Below are 19,742 nucleotides of genomic sequence, written 5' to 3' on the forward strand. Positions count from 1 at the left end.
GGGTCTGCAGGAGGCAGCTCGGGGAGTACCAGCCCGAACTTGAAACCCCATGACACTTGTCACACTACTTTAAAGTGAATTTTGTAACGCTCCACCTACAATGAAAGGTCCCGAAGAAGCACATCTTATGCTCTATTTTCCTAGTAACTCGATAACACAGTCCAGCAAGGTTTTGCTTGCTTTCTGAGGCTCAATTATTTTGATTGAAATTGTTAACTTTAGGACTGTTACCCAAAAGCTGAGCCAGTTTTCTCTTTCTCATCTGTATAATGGTATGACTTCCACCAGCATTACAGTTCTGTGTCAGGGTCTGATGAGATATTTATAGAACATGCAGTATAACATGTGGCACGGTATATTACTTCATAGTGTTCTGTACATCGGACAGAACACTGTCCGCTTATAAAAAGTTTACAAGTACTAAACATCTGTAGCTCTGCTCTGATTTGTTCATGACACAGTTCTTTGAGGGTGCCAGCTTGAGATCCCGTCACCAGCACAAGGCAAGCTTGAAAACAATTTACGAACCGTTACGATCGCCACAGCCTCCCGCACCTGCAGCCATCCCACCTCAACCTTCAAAGGCTGCCCTGCTTCATGTTTCACCAGTGATGTGTCTCTCTGAAGGCAGCAGCTGGGCCTGGCACGCAGCCAGCAGACACTCGTGCTTGTGGAAATGGACTTCCTACGGGGACCTCACAATGGACAACACTCCCCAGGAAAGGATAATTTCAAGGGGTTTCAAGAACAAAAAAATTCAGGGCATTCACCTCCTAACAGGAATGTAAAACTACTAATGCTCAAGAACAAAGGATGGAACCCAGATTATGAACTCCGGAGAGACTCTGCTGTATCTCACCCTCCCTCTCCCAAGGGCTACTCGGAGAAGGGCTGTCAATCATAACATAGGCACGCGATGAAGGTAAGAGACTAGACAGACTTATACTTTACTCCAGCTGTCAAGCTGCAGAGAGCAACAATCAGACAAACATTCCACCAGGTATCCAAGGCGCTCCTAGGCTCGGCAGAATCACAGAGTCCAGCCCCACATCACTGTCTGGTTTAGGCTTCTTCCTCTGAAAGATACAAAAGCCACATCAAACTGGTGAATTGCTTATGATTTTCATCACCTTCACTCACAAGTGAACCCTTTCAGATGCTCACATTTCCTTCAGTCACCTCCTGGTGAAGCAGGTGAGAGAGCTTAAAGCCCATGTAGCCCACCTGGAGCATCTTTCCTCCCTCAGACCACTGGCTAACATCAGGGGCTTCCGGCGCCTTCCTCTAGATGCTTCTTCCTTGCCCTAGCCTCTAAAAGACCACTCTCCTCCCTGACCCTGTCTTGTGATCTAAAGGCTCTGGAAGCAGCTTCTGGAGCCAGACTGACTGCTACTCCAAGTGACATCTCAGGGAATTCCCAGAGGTTTCCATCGAGGTTGACTGTGCGTACAGAGCTTGGGCCCCAGCCGGCACATGCTCACGCCAGACTTCGGAGGGAGGCTTGCTACAAACCTTCTTCCTCCTCCTCTTCCTCCTCCTCCTCCTCGTCGTCCTCGTCCGAGCTGAAGGTGCCGTCGGGCAGGCTATAGACGCGGATGACCTGCTTGTTGGGGTCCTTGAGGATGAGGTACTTGCCCTCCTCCAGCTTCATGCAGATGTCGATGACGCAGCGCAGGATGCCCCAGGCGTTCTCCACGCTCAGGTTGATCTGGCTGGCAAACTCATTGGGCTTGAACTGCTGGGTGCCCAGGATGACGTGGCGTGAGGAGTCTTTCACGTGGTACCGGGACACGTAACTATTGAGGGGAAGAGGAGTATTATGGGGGCGGGCAGGCGGGCACAGAGACACAGCGACGCCTGGGGTCGAGTATCAGTTAAATGTTGACACCTGGCCTGATGCTTGTCCCAAGAAAAAGGAGAAAAGGCCAGCCCTCGTCTCCCAACCTGCAGAACCCCCCTCCCGAAGATGAGCTCCCGGACAGGAATCTCACCCAAGCTTGAGGTACTCGGATCCGGCCAGCAAAGCACAGCAGGTCCAGCGGGCCAACTTGTAGCTGTTGTTCTTCAGCTCGGTGGCAATGACGGCCCCTCGCTGAGAATCCAGCTTCTGACGCCAGTCAACGCCATTACAGTGCTGCAGGAGGGGAGCCCCGGTTACAGGGGCCAAGGCGGGCTCCCACTGCCCACGGCCTGCTGCCACTTCTGGCAGAGAAGCAACTCCTTAGTGGGCCTGACCGGGGAGGGGCGAGCCCACAGGTAAAGCAGAGGTCAGGCTTATCTTTTAAGAGACAGGGCCTCGGTCCCTCCCTTGTGCAGCAGGTGCTCCACAGAGCGCAACTCCTCCCTTCACAAGAGCTCATCCAGACCAGGACACGCACGCACACAAGTTAAAACAACAAGCGCCACACAAGTGGTGAGGGCACGTGTTTATCACATGCTGCGCGGAGAGAAAGGGTTTTGCATGGGAGCCTCGCAGCTCCCCCATGGAGGATATTGGCAGAAGCTGGAGGTGGAGTGATCTGAGAGGGATGCGGGGAGAGACAGGCCGGTTTAGCCCCGGTGGGCGTGGAGGCCCGCAGAGAGCGAGGTCAGGGTCTGGTGCTGTGCTCACACACAGAGACAGACAAAAAGCAGAGAGACCCCGGACACCACCTTCTCCAACCACCTCTTCTGCAGATGTGGGAACCTGGCCTCAGAGTGAAGTGACGGCTGAAGGGCACACGGCAGAGACTCCTAAACTTTCTTGGTTCCTGGCAACCCTAGGCCAGAAGAAATACCAAAGAGTTCCTTTTATTAAGTAGTTAGGTCCAAACCACTTAGGGGCAGTATTCTGACAGATGTCTCTGGGCTTTCTTCAAAAATTAAAACTATCCTGCAGCAGCCTTGTGAGTTTGCTGTGGCATTTTAAGGGCCTTTCCTCAAATCTGTGCTTCCTGAAGGAAGCAGTGTTTCGGACAATTAACTGGCAGAGATACTGAAGGGAGGGAGGAGTGAGTCAGGGAGGTCAGCTAACAATAGGCATCATGGAGAGGAGGGCCCTAAACTAGGGGGATGATGTCAGTGAGACCCAGAGCTGAGCAAGAAGACAGACTGCACCTGACAGCAGAATTCAGGAGTGCAAAGGAGGAGACGTTTGAGGCTCTGAGCCGAAGAGAGCAGGAGAGACAAAGCTGACGGACGGCCAAGCCAGAGGGAGCGACAAACAAGGACGTTGGAAGGACAAGGTATTTTAGAAAAAAGAAAAAAACCAACAATGGAATGGGAGTCAGAATAGATTTCGGGAATCATTTTTAGAGTTCAAGGATGAGGCTCGGGGTAGGCAGAATTCTAAGATGACCCCCGGTGACCCTGCTCTTGCAGAATCTGCTACCATGGAGTCTGGATAGAACGTGTGAGTATGATAAAATACCCGCGATCACGCTATCTCATGTCAAAAGGGATTCTGCAGATGGAGTTAAGGTCCCTTAAGACAGGAAGACCATCTGGGTGGGCCTCACCTAATCATGCGAGTCTCTTAAATCTGGGTGTAGAGGTCGGACACAGAGGAAGCCAGAGATTTCAAGCACGAAAAGAATCTTATGTTGCTGGTCTGAAGGTGGAGGGGACCACATGGAAAGAAATGTGGGTGGCCTCTAGGAGCTGAGCGGCCCCAGCTGACATCTGGCAAGAGAACGGGGGACCTCAATCTGACAACTGCAAGGAACTGAATTCTGCCAACTAAAATGAGCTTGGAAGTGGATTTTCTTCCAGAAACTCTAGCTGAGAACTCAGTTCTGCTGAAACCTTAACTTTAGTTCTTGGATATTCTGAGCAGAGAACCAAGCCACACGATGCTAGACTTCTGACCTACCAAACTATGAGCTAATGGATGTCATTTTAAGCCTCCAAGTTTCCGTTACTTTGTTATGGAGCCAAAGAAGATGAATACATGCTATATAAAGAAGTGATTATGGCAAAATGACTTGCAAAGGGGACTGACCCTAAGAGAAGGCTCCACTGGGGGTCAAAAAGGAGGGGAACCAGCAAAGGAAACACGTGAAGGAAGTTGAGAAACGTGTAAGACTAGATTAAGGTACTAACACAGAGGGAACAGCCATACAAATACAACAACACCATATGCTACAGGGAGGGCATGGTGGAAAGTCTATGAAAAGGCCACTGGCCCAGAGCTAAGTTCACAGCAAACCTTCCGGTGTGCTCTCAGCAGGTGATGGAGGCTGAGGAGCATCTGGGGGTGAGACTCAGCAGCCTGGAATGCTAATCCCTTGGCGCTAATGAAAGCAGAGCACAACGGCCCCCAAACTCCATCTCACTGGACCCTCGTTGAACACAGGCCCGGCCTTCCTGTCCTTGCACCAAGAATCCTTTATTCTACACAGCAGCACCGAGGAGCTCTGCCACCCATTTCAAGTTCAGGCACGTAGCCCAGGTACTTTCAGAAAGGATGACAACCCAATAATCATAGTGCACCAGCCTGAGAGAGAACAGAAAGAGGAGGAAAAGCGAAGGACACGTGATTCTTTCAAGATGCCCCCTGAAGAGCGAAATCTGGGCTTATCTGAGAATCTCTGACTTCAGGAAGTGAAGGAGTTGGAAAAAGGGCGTCCGAAGGTTGAAGACCAGGTAGGGGCTGCAGTAAGCGAAAGAACAGGTCAAAAAGAAGAGCTGCACGGCATACAGGAAACCTGCCAGCCCGGCTCATAAGGAAAGATCAAAATCACGCTTGCAAAGAGCAGAAATCAACAGGAAGTGGGACTGGAACAGAGGGACAGAAAGCACTGGAAGAAGGTAATTACCTCAAACACACGATCTCTTTCTCAGTAAGTAGGGGAAAAACTCAGAAGACAAAATCTCGGTAGCCCTCTAAGTGAGGCGAGGGGCAGACAGACATAGGATGGTACTCACCCTGGAGTCCCACTCGTTGAGGGTCTTGATGTTGATGAACGACACCTCCCCGTTGGCGCCAGTCATGACGCCGTCGTGCTCACAGCGGACGATGAGGTCAATGTCGTCTCCGAGCTTCCACCTGCGGTAACTGCAAGGAAGGAGGAGCTCCTTCGGTCAGCTGAGACCCTGGATTTCAGACGCACCACCCACACAGGGCACGGGCACCAGGGAGGTGACATACCGGTAGGCCACAGAGGCAATCTCATTCTTATCCATGTCATCCTCCACAAACGGGTTTGGGTTGGGGAAGTTGTATCTTTCCTTCCCCTGCAAGGATGACAGAGGTGTCACGAGACGGCAGCAACTTGTCACCAAGGCCATCAGCCAGACCCTGCACCTCTGCTCTGTCACAGCCCTGACTAGGTCCCTAGCTCCTGAGGGGGCTCTGGGATCACTAAGTGCTGTGCATCCCTTTATCCCTTCCGAGCGCAAGCAAGCAGCCCACGGACCACAACAGATGTAACAGCTCGCGTTCAGCCCGCGCTTATGTTTGTCGCCCACGCGCTTTAGGTGTCTCATTTAAATAGCAATCTCGTCCCTCCTGTTTTGTTTTTCTCCATGGCACACACAGCCACTTGTCACAACATATGTGTACCCAGGGTTTACTGTCTTTCCTCCTCTGTTGTAACAAAGCTTCTGAAGGGTTGCAGCTTTGGCTGGTTGCTGTACCCCCAGCTGGGAAACAGTGAGTGCACTTGTACACAGATATTTGAAGAAAAGGTCACAATGTAGCTAAGTGAAACAAGTATTATTGGTATTCTAATTTTACAGAGAAGAAACATGCCCAACACCACAAAGCTAGAAACAGGTGGATCTAGGGTTCAAAGTCAGGCTGTCTGATCTTAAAGCCCAAGCTCGGATCTCCTCTGTGACAGGCAGGGACCCCGTCTATCCTCACCAATCCCACAACCCCGGGGCTGATGACCCGGCAGATGCTCAGTCGACAGCAGCTGGAGTCGACAAGCTAGAAATGGGCGCCCAGGTGCTCCCAGGGCCTCACCATCCTCAAGCACTGCTGGGAGAAGTTGTGGTTGATGTAGGTCGCTTCCATGGCCAGGTTGCGGGGTGAGTTGAAGGAGTTGCCTTCATCTTGCGGGGGCTCGTTGGCTGTCTCACTCACCGTCAGGAGGTCTGCAAGAGCGTGACACAGCCAACCACTCACGAAACAGAGTCACCGAAGAGGTGCATGGCCCTCTGGGGAGCAGTGGCGATCCAGACACACACCCTTCCTCCAAAGAACCGCCACCTGCTAACGTGGGTCCCCTGAGTGTGGGACACACTGGGGAGGAGCAGGTGCGCTTCTGGATAACTTGAGACACTAACGTTAAATTCAGTCACGATCACATGGAAGAAAGCCATACCTTTTCCTTCTTTTTGGATTCCTCAAGAGAATGTTTGATTTTATTAGTTTTTCAACAAAGAGAAGCAACATAATCACGTCTGGCTTCACTCTATTTCTGAGTGGTTTTCATTCATCGTGTGTGTGCACACACACACACGTATGGTGTAAGATACATGCGTACGTATTTTTTCCTTTGTAAATATGCTGAAGTAAAAAAGGCATCAATCTAAAGAAAAACATTAAGTATGTACTAAAGGTGGTACAGAGAGATGACAGAAGTCAGGAAAGTGCTATTCCAATGAGTAAAAACTAGAAGCACGGTATTTGGGCACCATGAGGCCTCCGAAGGCTGACGCCCCAAGAGGGACTGCGGTGACAGTCCCTTCCCCTGTCGCTGAGGAGGCTGAGTGGGATTCTGACATGGCTGTTGACCTGTTGACGCCTGTGAGGAGACAGACCCTCTTCTACCCATTCTCTAGACCAGGGAATGGCTCTGAACCAACAAGGACACTCAGCACCTCTGTGTTGTTCCCAAACAGGCTTCTTACCAAAGTCAGAGTTGTCCCTCTTGTCAAAGAAGAGCTTGGACCCGACTCTCTGGACGACGATGTCCCAGGAATATACGGAGCGGGTGCAGCTCATCAGTGTGGCCAGAATGGCATCGGTGGCAAACACGTTCCCCTGAGTTTTTGCCAGCTGCAGAGGACAGAAGAGAGATGAGGCTACTTCAGGGTTGAACTGGCCATTCACAGCAGGGGAAGGACTCCTCTGTAAGGCGCGTTCACACCCACACCCTTGTCTGAGCAAGGCCGCAGCAAGCCAGCCAGCAAACTTGTGTCCTGGGGTCCAAGGAACTGCAGCTCCCTGAGCACCTGCTGTATCCCAGGAGAGCACTGCCCGATGCTGCCCTCCTCACCCCAGCGGCCCGTGGTAAGTACATTTACCCCGATTTACAGGTAAGAAAGCTAAGGCCTCAGAGAGGTGAAGCCAGGAAGCGCGGCAGAGCTGGGACCCGGGCCCAGCTTCACCTAACATCAACACTTATGGTCTGGCCAGCAAAGTGCTCTTATTTTCATCTAATCCTAAGTCGATTCAGAAGAGTCTTATCTACAGGGGCTTCCGAGGCCCAACCGATTCACACGCATCCCCTCATCTCTGTCCTGAGGCCTCAACGCTCCCCGTGGGCGGGCAGGTGCGGGGCAGGGGGCGCCCACCTTCCGGATGACGGGGTCGTCCGTGGTGGTGACAGTGTGGAAGATGCGCTTGATGCTCCGCAGCGGCTTCTCGCTCCTCGTGGTGATGCGGTCGAAGGCTTTGTCATAGTACTCCAGGGCCCCGCAGCACTCGCTGAGGGGAGAGCAGGCAACACGCGCTAAGTGAAGGGGAAGAAGACCACCTACTTCTTTTCTGTTAAGCCATGGATCCAAAGTCTAGAGTATGAGAGATGAAAACATTCTCTGACTCGGCTCAGTGCCTGCTCCGGGCCCTGCCCCCTCAGCTCCTGATGTGGCTCCACAGAACAGTGAGGACACAACTGATTCTGCTCTGCCTCCCCATTTTAAAGACAGGGAGGCTGAGGCCAAGACAGGGAGAGCGGCAGTTACAGAGCCCACGGCAGGCACACTGACTCCGTCTGGTGCCCCAGGTCCCCGCTAAGTTATTTCCATCTACTGGCCCTTTGAGATGAGGAGCTCTTTGAAATGTAAGCAAAAGCTTCATGACTCTTGAAGAACTGCTATCTTTCTCTTTCTGCCCTCAGAGCTATAGAACTTAATTTTTCCTTTTGCTCAGGATTTCAGGAAGTGGAAAGAAATCTGGAGTTTAACAGCAAATTTCTTTCTGCCAACAAGAGTTCTGTAACTTAATTCTTCTTTTTATAAATTTATTTATTTATGGCCGTGTTGGGTCTTCGTTTCTGTGCGAGGGCTTTCTCTAGTTGCGGTGAGCGGGGGCCACTCTTCATCGCGGTGCACGGGCCTCTCACTATCGCGGCCTCTCCTGCTGCGGAGCACAGGCTCCAGATGCGCAGGCTCAGTAGTTGTGGCTCACGGGCCCAGTTGCTCCGCGGCAAGTGGGACCTTCCCAGACCAGGGTTCGAACCCGTGCCCCCTGCATTGGCAGGCAGATTCTCAACCACTGCGCCACCAGGGAAGCCCACTTAATTCTTCTTTTGCTCACAATGCCAGGAAGTTCAAAGACAGCTGAAGTTTTTTCTTCTTTTTGGCCGTGCCGTACAGCCTGTGGGATTCTAGTCCCCCGACTAGGGATTGAACCCGTGCCCTTGGCAGTCAAAGTGCGGAGTCCTAACCACTGGGCCGCCAGGGAGTTCCCGAGGAGGTGAGGGTTTCGTGTCAGTCAGCTCCCTTCTGCTCCCCCCTGGCATTGCTTTTTAAAACCTGTCTGTCAATCTTACGCAACACCTTTGGACATACTAGGGCTTAGGCCGACAGTCGTCACCAGCTGGTGCACACATGAGTGTGGTGGACAGTAGTAAAAGACATCACCTACATGTCCTGGGGCTCTGACACTTCCAAGTAGCGCATCTTCATTAACTGAGGAAAGTCCATCTCCTCCTTCACCTCCCAGTCACTGCGGACTTCCACCGAGGAGTCTCGGGGCTTCTGTTGGGGGAAACCATTGGAGGGGAAAAATGACAGCCAGTGCAAAACGTACGCAAAAGGCAGGTTAACGGTACGAAGGCTTTTACTCAATAAATATATCCAGAACATTTACTACGTGCTGGCTGTTTTCCAGCAGCGTCCCTGACTCCTAGGAGCTTACAATCTAGAAGAGGACCGAAGGGACAAGAGCTCAGAAACAAATGGGAATTCTACTCCTCAGTAACGATGCCACCCTGGGAACATCAGCTCTTCTATATTCCTACATTTTATACAGGAGCTGTAACAGCTCCTTTATATTTCTCTCAGGGTATCAGCTATTTATTCTTGCTGTTACAGCAAGCACCATGTCCAGCAAAATGTAACTTCCACAGTTGTACCTTCACGCTTGCTTACATGTCTTCTACTCTCACCACGCCCACACAAACACTTGTACAGGAATGCCCACAGGGGCATCATTCCTAATATGCCCCAGAGTAAAACCACGCCAGTGCCCATCAGTGGTGAACGGATAAACAAAATGTGGTCTAGCCATCTGACGGAACGTGGCGATAAAAAGGAATGAAGTGCTGACATGCGCCACATCATGGATTAGCCTTGAAAACATGATGCTTGGTGAAAGGAGCCCGTCACAAAGGATCATTCCGCTGTGATTCGTTTATATGAAATGTCTGGGCAGGCAAACCTGGAGACAGAAAATAGATAAGGGGCAGCCTAGGGCTGGGGAGGAGAGGGGCTGACTGGCACAGGGTACCGGGCTTCTCTTCAGAGTGATGAAAACCTTCTGACATGGACTGTAATAACGGTGGCAGCACTCTGTCAATACACTACAAATCACCAAAATGTACACTTTAAATGGGTGACGTGCATAGTGTGTGCACTATACCTCACTAAAGCTGTTATAAAACCAACCAAACAAACAAACAAAATCAAATTCCTGGACAGAATTCTGATATGGATATACTACCTGTGATTTTTGGTCCCATTTCTGCCTCACTCCAAATTGTTTCTGGAATTTTTTCTGCAGTCGTATGCGTTCTCTGGAAAGACAGGAAAACTGTGCTTTCAGTGCCGATTTTTAAGGAAAACAGGGGCTTAAAAAAAAGAACAGACCAACAGGGCGCACACTAGACATGCTAGAGAGGCATACTGCCCCCGCTACTGACCAGTATTATGCATATATTTTATTCCATCTATCCACCTGTCCACTGGCAGCCCCAGCTTGGGCAGGGCTACTATCCTACACAGCTCCAGGGACTCACAGGCCCCAGCGTGAATGGGGCTCCCCGGAGTTGTGCCACAGCAGACCCAAGCCTAGGTAAGCTCCAAAGTTGCCTCCTAACTGCCTTTGCTTCCCTTCAGTAGTCACATCCTCTGCAAGTTTCCTGCCCATGCTCTCTGCTGTTAACAGCTCTTCGAGAATGACCCCAGGGCTGAGACAGTGGCTTCACTGGCCCTGGGAAGACTTTCTGGTTTTCCTGCAACGGTGGGGAAGACGACTATTCTGCTCTGGCCTCCTGCCGTCAGAGTGCAGTCGGTCCTGGAAGAATATCTTGTTCTGGCAGGATGGGCACCTCACCTCTCCTTCTGCTTGGCGCTCTTAGGCAAGGTCTGCAGGTTGAACTGCAACATGTTCCGTCGATCCTTGTCTCTGCGGAGGTTCCGCTGGGAAGCAGGAAAAAACATCCATGTTAAAATCTTGGAGATCTGGCTTACAACTGGCAGTGCCTAATGGGAGGCCATTAGAGTTAGTTTAGGATGCAAACCCAAATCGCACATTTTACTCTGCTTTTATAGAATCAACATCCGGGGGGTTACAAGTATGCACAGACATACCTCAGAGATATTCTGGGTTTGGTTCCAGACCTCCACAATAAAGTATCACAACAAAGCGGGTCACACAAATCTTTTGCTTTACCAGTGCACATAAAAGTTATTTTATACGTATAGTTTACACTACACTGCAGACTATTAGTGTGCGATACCACTATTTCTAAAAAAACCAATGTATACACCTTAATTAAAAAAACACTTTATTGCTAACAAACGTTAACCACCATCTGAGCCTTCAGTGAGTAGTAACATTAGCCATCACGGATCATAGATCACCATAACAAATGTAATAGTAACGAAAAAGTTTGAAATATCGTGAGAATTACTTAAATGTGACACAGAGACATGAAGTGAGCCAAATGCTGTTGGAAAAAAAGGCGCCAAAAGACTTGCTCGATTCAGGGTTGCCACAAACCTTCCATTTGTTGAAAAAAAAAAAAAAAAAATCTGCGAAGCCCAATAAAATGACGTATGTTTGTACTTGGAATTAGATTTATATCCACATGCAGTTTTTACTGAAGTAGGTTTACTGGCTCTTATTAGAGTTGTTGAGTTTGCCTCTTTATGTAAGAAGATGCAGCCCAACTGGACGATCTACTTAATAAATCCTGGACATAGTAATGAAGTGAGGCAACAGAAAGATCACCTTGTTAATCCAGCGCTAACATCCATCCTTAGCACAGATGTCCTTGCTACTGGTCAACAGAAAGCTAAACTATTTAAATGCATCCCTGGACTTAGTACCCATTTATTTTAGCACAACTGTCACTGAATAGCTACTTGGAATTCACTAGAAGACCCACAATAACATGCTCTCCTCTCAGCAGCACTGCACGGTAGCATTTTTAGCAGCAGGTGACAGCCCCAAGACGGTCAGATTGCTGGCTCTTGGCCTACCTGTGCAAATCGCATCCGATTCCGCTGGTAGGCGGTCTTCTGTGTGCGTGCGGTATCCACCAGCTGGAAACTAGTTTCATCCTCCTCATGGAAGTAAGCGTACTGACTCCCACCTCCAAACTGAGAGGAGTACTTATCTGGAGGCAAAGGTGACAGCGTGTAACAACACTGCCTACAGATTTTACAAATACATGGTGGTCTAAAGGCCTGCTACTTAAAGTGTGGTCCCAGGACCTGCCCCATCGGCTGGGATCATCTTAGATGTACAGACTCACAGCCTCACCCCAGACCCACGGAATCAGAATCAGCATTTTAATAAGATCCCCAGCTGATTCATACGCACATTCAAGTTTGAAAAGCTCTGGTCCAAAGAACTTTCTAAGTCAAGACAGAGTCTGAGGAACTTAAGTCAAGCGCATTTCACTCTCTGCCTTAGTCTGTAAGAATATGAGTTAAAATCTACTCTCAGGAGAGGCAAGTATGCGGTCTAAGTACCGTCACTGTCATCATCAGGTGCCCAAGGCAGACGTGGCTAATGGGCTATGACTGACTTTCTTGCTGACCTCAGACTCAGATAATCTTAACTCGGTATTCCAGGGAGCCACTTCCAGCTCTCTCAACTGGCACAGAGGGAAGAAACCAATTTACTGTACCAGGATCTTAAAACCTGGAGTTTTAAAACTGGGATCCATTGACTGGCCTGCCTCGTAGGTTCAATAAATTGCAGTGAAATGAAAAATGGGAACATGTTCACCAGATTTGTAAAAGGGGCCGTGGCCCCCCAAAAGTGTGGGGGGAACCCACTATAATAGGCCGAACCTCTTTAATGAACAGTCTAAGTTGAGGATATTTCCAAAAAGAATGTGGATTGTTTCCACAGTCCAGAATATCCCTGAAATACTATGAATTATTATCAGCCTTTCGTTCCCATCCTAGAAGCTTTCAGGTGGAGGTTACTAGAAAAACTAACAATCCCCCAAGGCCCTGATCCGGGCAGTCAGGCGGAGAACACTTACTTGTGTACCTCTTATCTTGGTACGTGGCCCCCGTCCAGTCTGCAACCTAGTGAGAGCAACAAGGGAAGACGACATGGAGCACAGGTCAGCCAGGTGGGTTTCTGTTCACTCAGAAACCCCCCAAAGTGAGGACACGGTGTGCAGAAGTGTCAGGACTGGCTCAGGATGGCTTTTTAAGAGCCCATCTCTCCTATGACCACTGGAAGTATCCAGATGGATACTATCTATACTATATAATGGATACTTACAACCCTGATGCTTTTGAGAGCATAAAATTGAAACGAACTTGGAGGAGCAGCCACAGGTTAAAAGATTCAGACCCCTGCTGACAGGAAAGTACCTTTCCTAGCCGATCTCCTTTGCTGAATGGCTGGTAGGGCATATCCCGAAACTGCTCGGGAACCGCACAGGGACCCCAGCCTGAGGGGTTGTCCTGGATCACGGGTGTCATGAACTTTGCCATCTTCTAAAACCTTAAAAATACAAATAATATAAGCAGCTCCATGAAGAAAAGCCTCAAACTAAAAAAAAAGCCTTCCATTTGAGGTAAGCTAAGACATGAATGACAAAATTAAAAATGCAAAACAGAACCCTCAACTGTTGAGCTACTCCCCATTCAATGTCTTCTTGTAAATAATGTTGTGAATACTTAAAACTCAGAAGACTGCTAACAAAATTGAGGTATCATATTTCATTGATTTTTTTTCTTCACTGTACCACCTCTGAAGTGAGTCTGCACCTTCTACTTGATGGGGTGTCATATCGTAATTGGCAGTTTTTCTTTCTTGGTGTTACATGAAATAATTGTGCTTCTTAAAATGAGTGGTACCGCACATATTTGACGAAACGTAGTAACTTTTTTTCAAGTGTAATAAGTATGTTGTAGTTCTCATTCTCACCTTCACCAGGCATACAATATTTAATCCCTAAGCCTCAGTCTCTTCATCTGTCAAATATATAAGATCCTTGTTTTATTTCTATCAGAGAATCATTGTGAAAGCCGTATGCATTAATTAACGTATTTGGAAATGATTCCATTGTAAAACGCTGCACAATTACTCCTGAGTCTTGCAAAAATACATTTACACACAGTGCTGAGAAGAAAACAAGGGTCCGTGAATATATCCTGAAATGTAACTTTCCTTTGTTGTTCTTCTGATTTTCTGTCAATGAAAATCCTTATGCAGAGCAAGTAGACACAGGGTCAGGTAAAAGGCCCGCCAGAAGGCTGAGGAAGCCACCAGAAACCTTAGTTCATAAAAGTGGCCATACAGCCAATGTTCATAAACATTATGAGTACCAGGCATGTTCTTAGTGCTTACCACACATAAATTCATTAACTCCTCCCAACAATCCCAAGGTAGGGCCAGCATTAGCCCCACTTTCCAGATAAAAAAACTGAGAAATCAAGAGATTTCTTGAGAAATCAAGAAATTGCCTGAAGTCACAACACTAATGGACGAAAAATCTGAACCCAGGCAAAATGGCTCCAGACAGATGTTCGCCCGACAGGTCCTATCAAAAACGTACGCATTTATCATCCACTGTAATCCCCTGCAAATGCTCAGAAGCTCAGTTCCCAGGGGAAAATTCATTACACAAACATTTCTGGAGTCTGGACAGCAATCAAAGAGTGCAGGGTACTAAATTTAGGAAACTCTCTTAATTGTTCAACGATAGGGAGATTAAGGCTTCCTACAGAGGGGACACTTGGGTGACAGCAACAGGGAATGACCTGGGAGCTCCATCCTGCAGCTTGAACTTAAGTTACACTACAGGAAGCGGACTGAGGGAAGCGGTGGTGGTCTCAAAACAATTCACATTAAATATTTATCAGGCTCCTACACGTGTCAGATGCGACACCACTAACCCTCCCACTCCGCCCCCATTTTAGAGATAAAAATGTGCAGTTCAGCCAGATCAAGCAGTTGACTTGCCCATCATTTCAAAACAGATTTGCTTTCCAGGGTCGTCTGCCCTAAGTCCAACACTCTTCCTATTATAAGCTGGGCAGCGGCCTGAAAAGATCTGGGGTTTCAGCCCCTACTGACAACACAGTAAGATATCTCCAAACACACTTAAAAAAATCGACTTGTTTTATCAGAGTTGGAGGCAAACGGGCTCAAGGCTTGACATGCATTTCTTTGGGGGGGGGGGGCGGGAGGAAGTCACCTGGTTTCAACGCAGGTGAAATAAGAGTGAGCACAATGGAACCAACAGGAGAAACTAAACCTTTCAGTTAAAACGGAGTGACAGCTGTACTAGCTACGGGGCAGGATGAGGAGGCACCAACAGGGCAGTCAGAAGGGGCCTTCCGGCTGGCAGGCCACGGTACTGGCTATGTTACGGCAGCCACTGCAGGTCGTTCCCCATCAATTCCTGGGGGGTAGAGTTTCAGATCAGAGATCAATCAACTCCATCCTGGCCTCCCATTTCACAGAAAAGGGAAGGAAACACTTGGACCGTGAACTCCTCAGAGAGGGCCGAACACCGCTCAGCTTGGAACCCCCAATACCTCTCTCATAGCAGTTCAGGGAGCCGTGGGCCCCTTTAAAAAGACCCTGAGACCCAGCTGGGTTAAGTGACATGATCACATTCGCCCAGCCCGTGGCCGCTAAACGGAGTCTAGGGCCAGAGACCTCAGCCACAAGGCTCTGCCCCGCACTGGGTCGGACCTGGGACCCCGAAGGCAGAGTCCTGCCCGCCCAGCGGAGGGACAGCGGCGGCAGGTGGGGGTGTACGGACGTGTCTTCCGGTAGGCCCCCAAAGGCCAGGAGCCGCCCAACTCGGCTCCGGAGGTCCGCGAAACGCTACGAAACACACTGCTCACCTGCAACGGCCTTAGACGGGCCGGATGGCGACAGATTGTCCAGGCCGGAGACCGCACCACCTCCTGTGGACCGAAGACCTGGGAAAACAGGAAAAACGCGCGCGCAGCGGCCGGCGCCGTAAACACAACCGGCGCTGTCGTAAACTGCTCCCCAGCTTCCTTCCGGTTCGGCGGCAGAACGCACGAGTCGTAAAGCAAAGGCAACCCGGAAGTTCGTCACTGTTCTTTTCGAGCTGTTCCGATTAGCCTGCAAGACGTCGGAGGATATTTACAGTTACGTCATGGGACACCCGGCGACGCTCCGAGAGGGTTTTCAAGTTTCTTGAAACGAGGCGGCTCTGCAGTCGAAGCTGGAGGCCGAGAGTGGCTAACAGCCCCCCTGTGTCCCACAATGCCTTGCGGGCCGCTTCGGCACCTCTGTATCCCACAGTGCCCCGCGGCTCCTGCCTTCTTTAAGCGATCGTGTTGTTCGATTCTCACTGCTAGGGGAAGGTTTGAGTGTTTCAGGCGTATATCGTCGCGACGCGCTGTTTTTCGGAAACTGAGGCCAGGAGGTGCAAAGTGACCTGCGTAGATCAGACTACTAGTGTAGTGGGTGGTTGCCAGGGTTCAAACCATACCTCCACAGTTCTCAAACTTTATTATTTGACAGATTTTTGGAGCGCTAATTTGAAAAATGCAGATTCCGGGTCTCCTTTCCATAGATTGTTATACCAGCATGTCTTAGCTGGAGCCCAGAATCTGCATTTTAATGAGCAGCTGTGATTCTGAAGTGGCGACCAGGAAGCACTTTCCTACGATGGCAACTGTGCTGTCCTTTTCGAAACCCAGCCTACGGAGTTTGTCCTGGAGTCTTACTGGGGAATTTCAAAACATCGAAAGAGAATCTGAGCGCGCGATTTTTGTTCAAACCTCAGATTCTTTTCTACCTGGCTTCTTAGGTTTCCTTATCAGCCTCCCAGCGTGTCTCCTTTATTGGGAAATATATTTGCTGTTAGATCAGATATCTATTCTTGGCTCTGCCACTTTCTGGCTGTGTAGCCTTCACCTCCCTGGACCTCAGTTTCCTTATCTGTAAATTGGAGAAGATAAAAAGGGGGTGCCGTGAGGGTAAAGATAAATGTATGTGAAAATACTCAGGAATCCCACTTACCAGTTGGGCAAACTTAGGTTATTCGATCTCTCTGAAACCTTATTCATTTGTAAAATGAAAATGTTAACAGCAGCATCTGTTTCCATAAGTACTCTCCTAATCCGCTCATCTTCCAGTTTTCCTACTTTTTGTTCATGCTATCCAGTGAATGGTGCTCATTGCAAAACCCTGTAGTCATTATTGGTAGCTCCTTTTCCACCACATTCAATCCTTCAGTAACTCCTCTTTATTCTTCTTTCAAAAGACGTCTTGAGGGCTTCCCTGGTGGCGCAGTGGTTGAGAGTCCGCTTGCCGATGCAGGGAACACGGGTTCGTGCCTCAGTCCGGGAAGATCCTACATGCCGCGGAGCGGCTAGGCCCGTGAGCTATGGCCACTGGGCCTGTGCGTCCGGAGCCTGTGCTCCGCAACGGGAGAGGCCACAACAGGGAGAGGCCCGCGTACCGCAAAAACAACAACAACAACAACAAGACGTCTTGAGGAAATTCCCTGGTTGTCCAGTGGTTAGGACTCTGTGCTTTCAGTTCACTACAGGGGGCAAGGGTTTGATCCCTGGTCGGGGAACTAAGATCCCACAAGCCTCAAGGCGTCCCCCCCCCCCAAAAAAAAACCCATCGTGAATGCCACCACTTTTCCCCCACCATCTTCAGCCTCATGCTTGGACTCCCAGTGTCCACTTTTGTCCTTCTAGGGTTCCTTCTCTGCATGATGATCAAAGTAATCTGTTCACAACCTTCTAGCAGCTTCCCATTACGTACTGGAGTAAAATACAAATGTCTTCCTGTGGACTGTGTGGTCTTGGCTACCTATCATCTTTATATCCTGCCATTTTATACTCACTCTCCGCTAGCTATCATGCTTATTTTTGGCCGCACTGCATGGCTTGCAGGATAGTTCTCTGAACAGGGATCAAGTTTGGGCCCCGGAAGTGAAAGTGCTGTGTCCTAACCGCTGGACCACCAGGGAGTTCCCAATCATGCTTTTCTTTTTATGCCACAGGGCTGTGGTGAGAATTAAATGAGTTAATGTAAGTTCTTGGAATGGTACCAGGCACATGGTGAGCAAGAGTGAATGAGGACAGGGCAAGGCTACTCAGAGGGGTGGTTGGTTGAGGACACAGGCTAATGAAGATCTAGGGGAGATGTATTCCCGGCACCAGCGAACAGCAGGTGACAAGGTCTCAAGGCAGGAAGGAGCCTGGGTATGACCCAGAAAGAGGAAGTGGACACGTAGAAATGTGCAGGCCACGGAGCAGAGTATGGGATTTTATCCTCAGGATGAAGGTAAGCTACTGAAGGATTTGAAGTGGGGAGGGAGGGAGGTCATGCCCTAATGTAAAGGAGGGTCATCCTGTGGAGACTGGATAGGCAGAAAGAGGCAGCAGAGGCGTCTATTGAGAAAGGAATGGAGGAAAGATCTTCCACCCAAGCCCAGGGGCCCGTAATTGAGAATGAGACATACACTCCAAATCCTTCTCCATCTGGGGTGGGCAGAGACGTCACAGCCAAAATGGAAAAGACGATGAAACTTTGACACAAGAGAGAGACTGCAGCAGATGGCCTGTGGGCCCACAGCAAAAAAAAAAACAAAAAACAAAAAACACACCAAAAAACAAAAGACATGATCCGAGCAATTCAGCAAAAGTACATCTCCCCCTATATTTTAGCACATATTACAACTTACTATTGATATTGAATACATTATCATTAATTGAGTCCCTATTTATGTGCCCAGGGTAATGTGCTATATTCATTTTCTCATTTAATTCTCACAAAACCCCATCCATTCATTCATCAATTCCCCAAATATGTGTCACCAGGCACTGTTCTAGGTGACACAGCAAAGCCTCTTCCTCACAGAGCTGACACTAGAAGCAGAGATGGAGCCTAAACAAGGAAACAAAAATATTTCAGAGCACGAGGAGAACGATGAAGAAATGAAGCAGAGTCGGAGGGCGAGGAGGGGTGGAGAGAGAAGCAGCTGTTTTAGGAGTGGTGGTCGAAGATCTCATTGAGGAGATAACTCTTGAGCAGACACAGGGATGATGGGACCAGGCCAGCCGTGAGTAAATCTGGGTTCATGTATGTTTCTTCTATCACATGGAGCACCTCGAGGGGGTGGGGGTAGGGCCTGTGTTCTCAGTTGCTAGAACAGTGTCTGACATAGAGCAGGTGACCAGTAAGCATTTGTTGACTAAATCAATGAATAAAGGGATCAAAATTGGTGTGAGATCATTTACTCAGCTTGCATTATAAGAGCCACCACTTTTGCAGCAGGACCCTGTATATATAATGATCAATAGTGAGAGTCTTGCCTTCAAAGAGCTGTTCTAGCCAAGGGAGTGACTGCAAAAGCATTTTCTAAACTAAAAAGGGGAGACCGATAGGTGCCCGCCAGGCCCTCCATATTCATACCCTTATGTTGTGTCTAGAAGCAAGAGGCACCATTATTGCTGTTTTCTGATCAGCCCTTTGTGCTGTTCTGTTCTGTCCTGTCCCTTCCAGATAAAACAAATGCATTTTCTAATAGGAACCTCCAATGTTTTAAAAAGGGAACTAGCATTTATTGAGTGCGTACTATATGCCAGGTGCTGTGCTAGTGCTTTACATAAATCGTCATCTCTTCAATTCTTTCTGAGAGTTCTCTGAGACATTCATGCAGGAGGGAGGAACAGGCTCAGCGTGGTTGGGTACTTGGCCCAGTGAGTAAGTGGCTGCACTAGGATATGAGAGCAGTTTTGTGCCCTTAAAAGCTCCCATCCCGGGCTTCCCTGGTGGCACCGTGGTTGAGAGTCCGCCTGCCGATGCAGGGGACGTGGGTTCGTGCCCCGGTCTGGGAAGATCCCACGTGCCGCGGAGCGGCTGGGCCTGTGAGCCATGGCCGCTGAGCCTGCGTGTCCGGAGCCTGTGCTCTGTAACGGGAGAGGCCACAACAGTGAGAGGCCCCTGTACCGCAGAAAAAAAAAAAAAAAAAAAAAAAAGCTCCCATCCACGGTGGTGGAGAAGGGCTTTCCTGAGGTTTGGGTTTTCTTTTTCTCGCCACTCTTCTGTCTCTTGCCTCTGCTCTCTGATTTACTCAAACCCTTCTTATCCTGGATATCAGTGGCAG

At 49.2% G+C, this 19,742-nt stretch overlaps 1 protein-coding gene across 1 annotated transcript; it reads right to left on the minus strand.

Annotated features, from left to right (window-relative positions):
- Nucleotides 1–923: 923 nt before the first annotated feature.
- EIF3D (eukaryotic translation initiation factor 3 subunit D) lies at nucleotides 924–15,670 on the minus strand. The gene is made up of 15 exons (XM_060025592.1): nucleotides 15,484–15,670; nucleotides 12,994–13,126; nucleotides 12,654–12,699; nucleotides 11,638–11,774; nucleotides 10,487–10,572; nucleotides 9,875–9,947; nucleotides 8,798–8,910; nucleotides 7,504–7,636; nucleotides 6,838–6,985; nucleotides 5,948–6,078; nucleotides 5,129–5,214; nucleotides 4,906–5,035; nucleotides 1,992–2,134; nucleotides 1,513–1,796; nucleotides 924–1,076 (listed from the first exon to the last, which is right to left on the minus strand). Exons 2-15 carry the CDS (start codon nucleotides 13,114–13,116, stop codon nucleotides 1,063–1,065), a joined length of 1,647 nt encoding a protein of 548 aa, XP_059881575.1. The 5' UTR covers nucleotides 13,117–13,126; nucleotides 15,484–15,670; the 3' UTR covers nucleotides 924–1,062.
- Between the last annotated feature and the right edge of the window lie 4,072 nt (nucleotides 15,671–19,742).

This window comes from Delphinus delphis, chromosome 11 (genome assembly GCF_949987515.2).
Source record: "Delphinus delphis chromosome 11, mDelDel1.2, whole genome shotgun sequence".
Classification (NCBI taxonomy): Eukaryota; Metazoa; Chordata; class Mammalia; order Artiodactyla; family Delphinidae; genus Delphinus; species Delphinus delphis.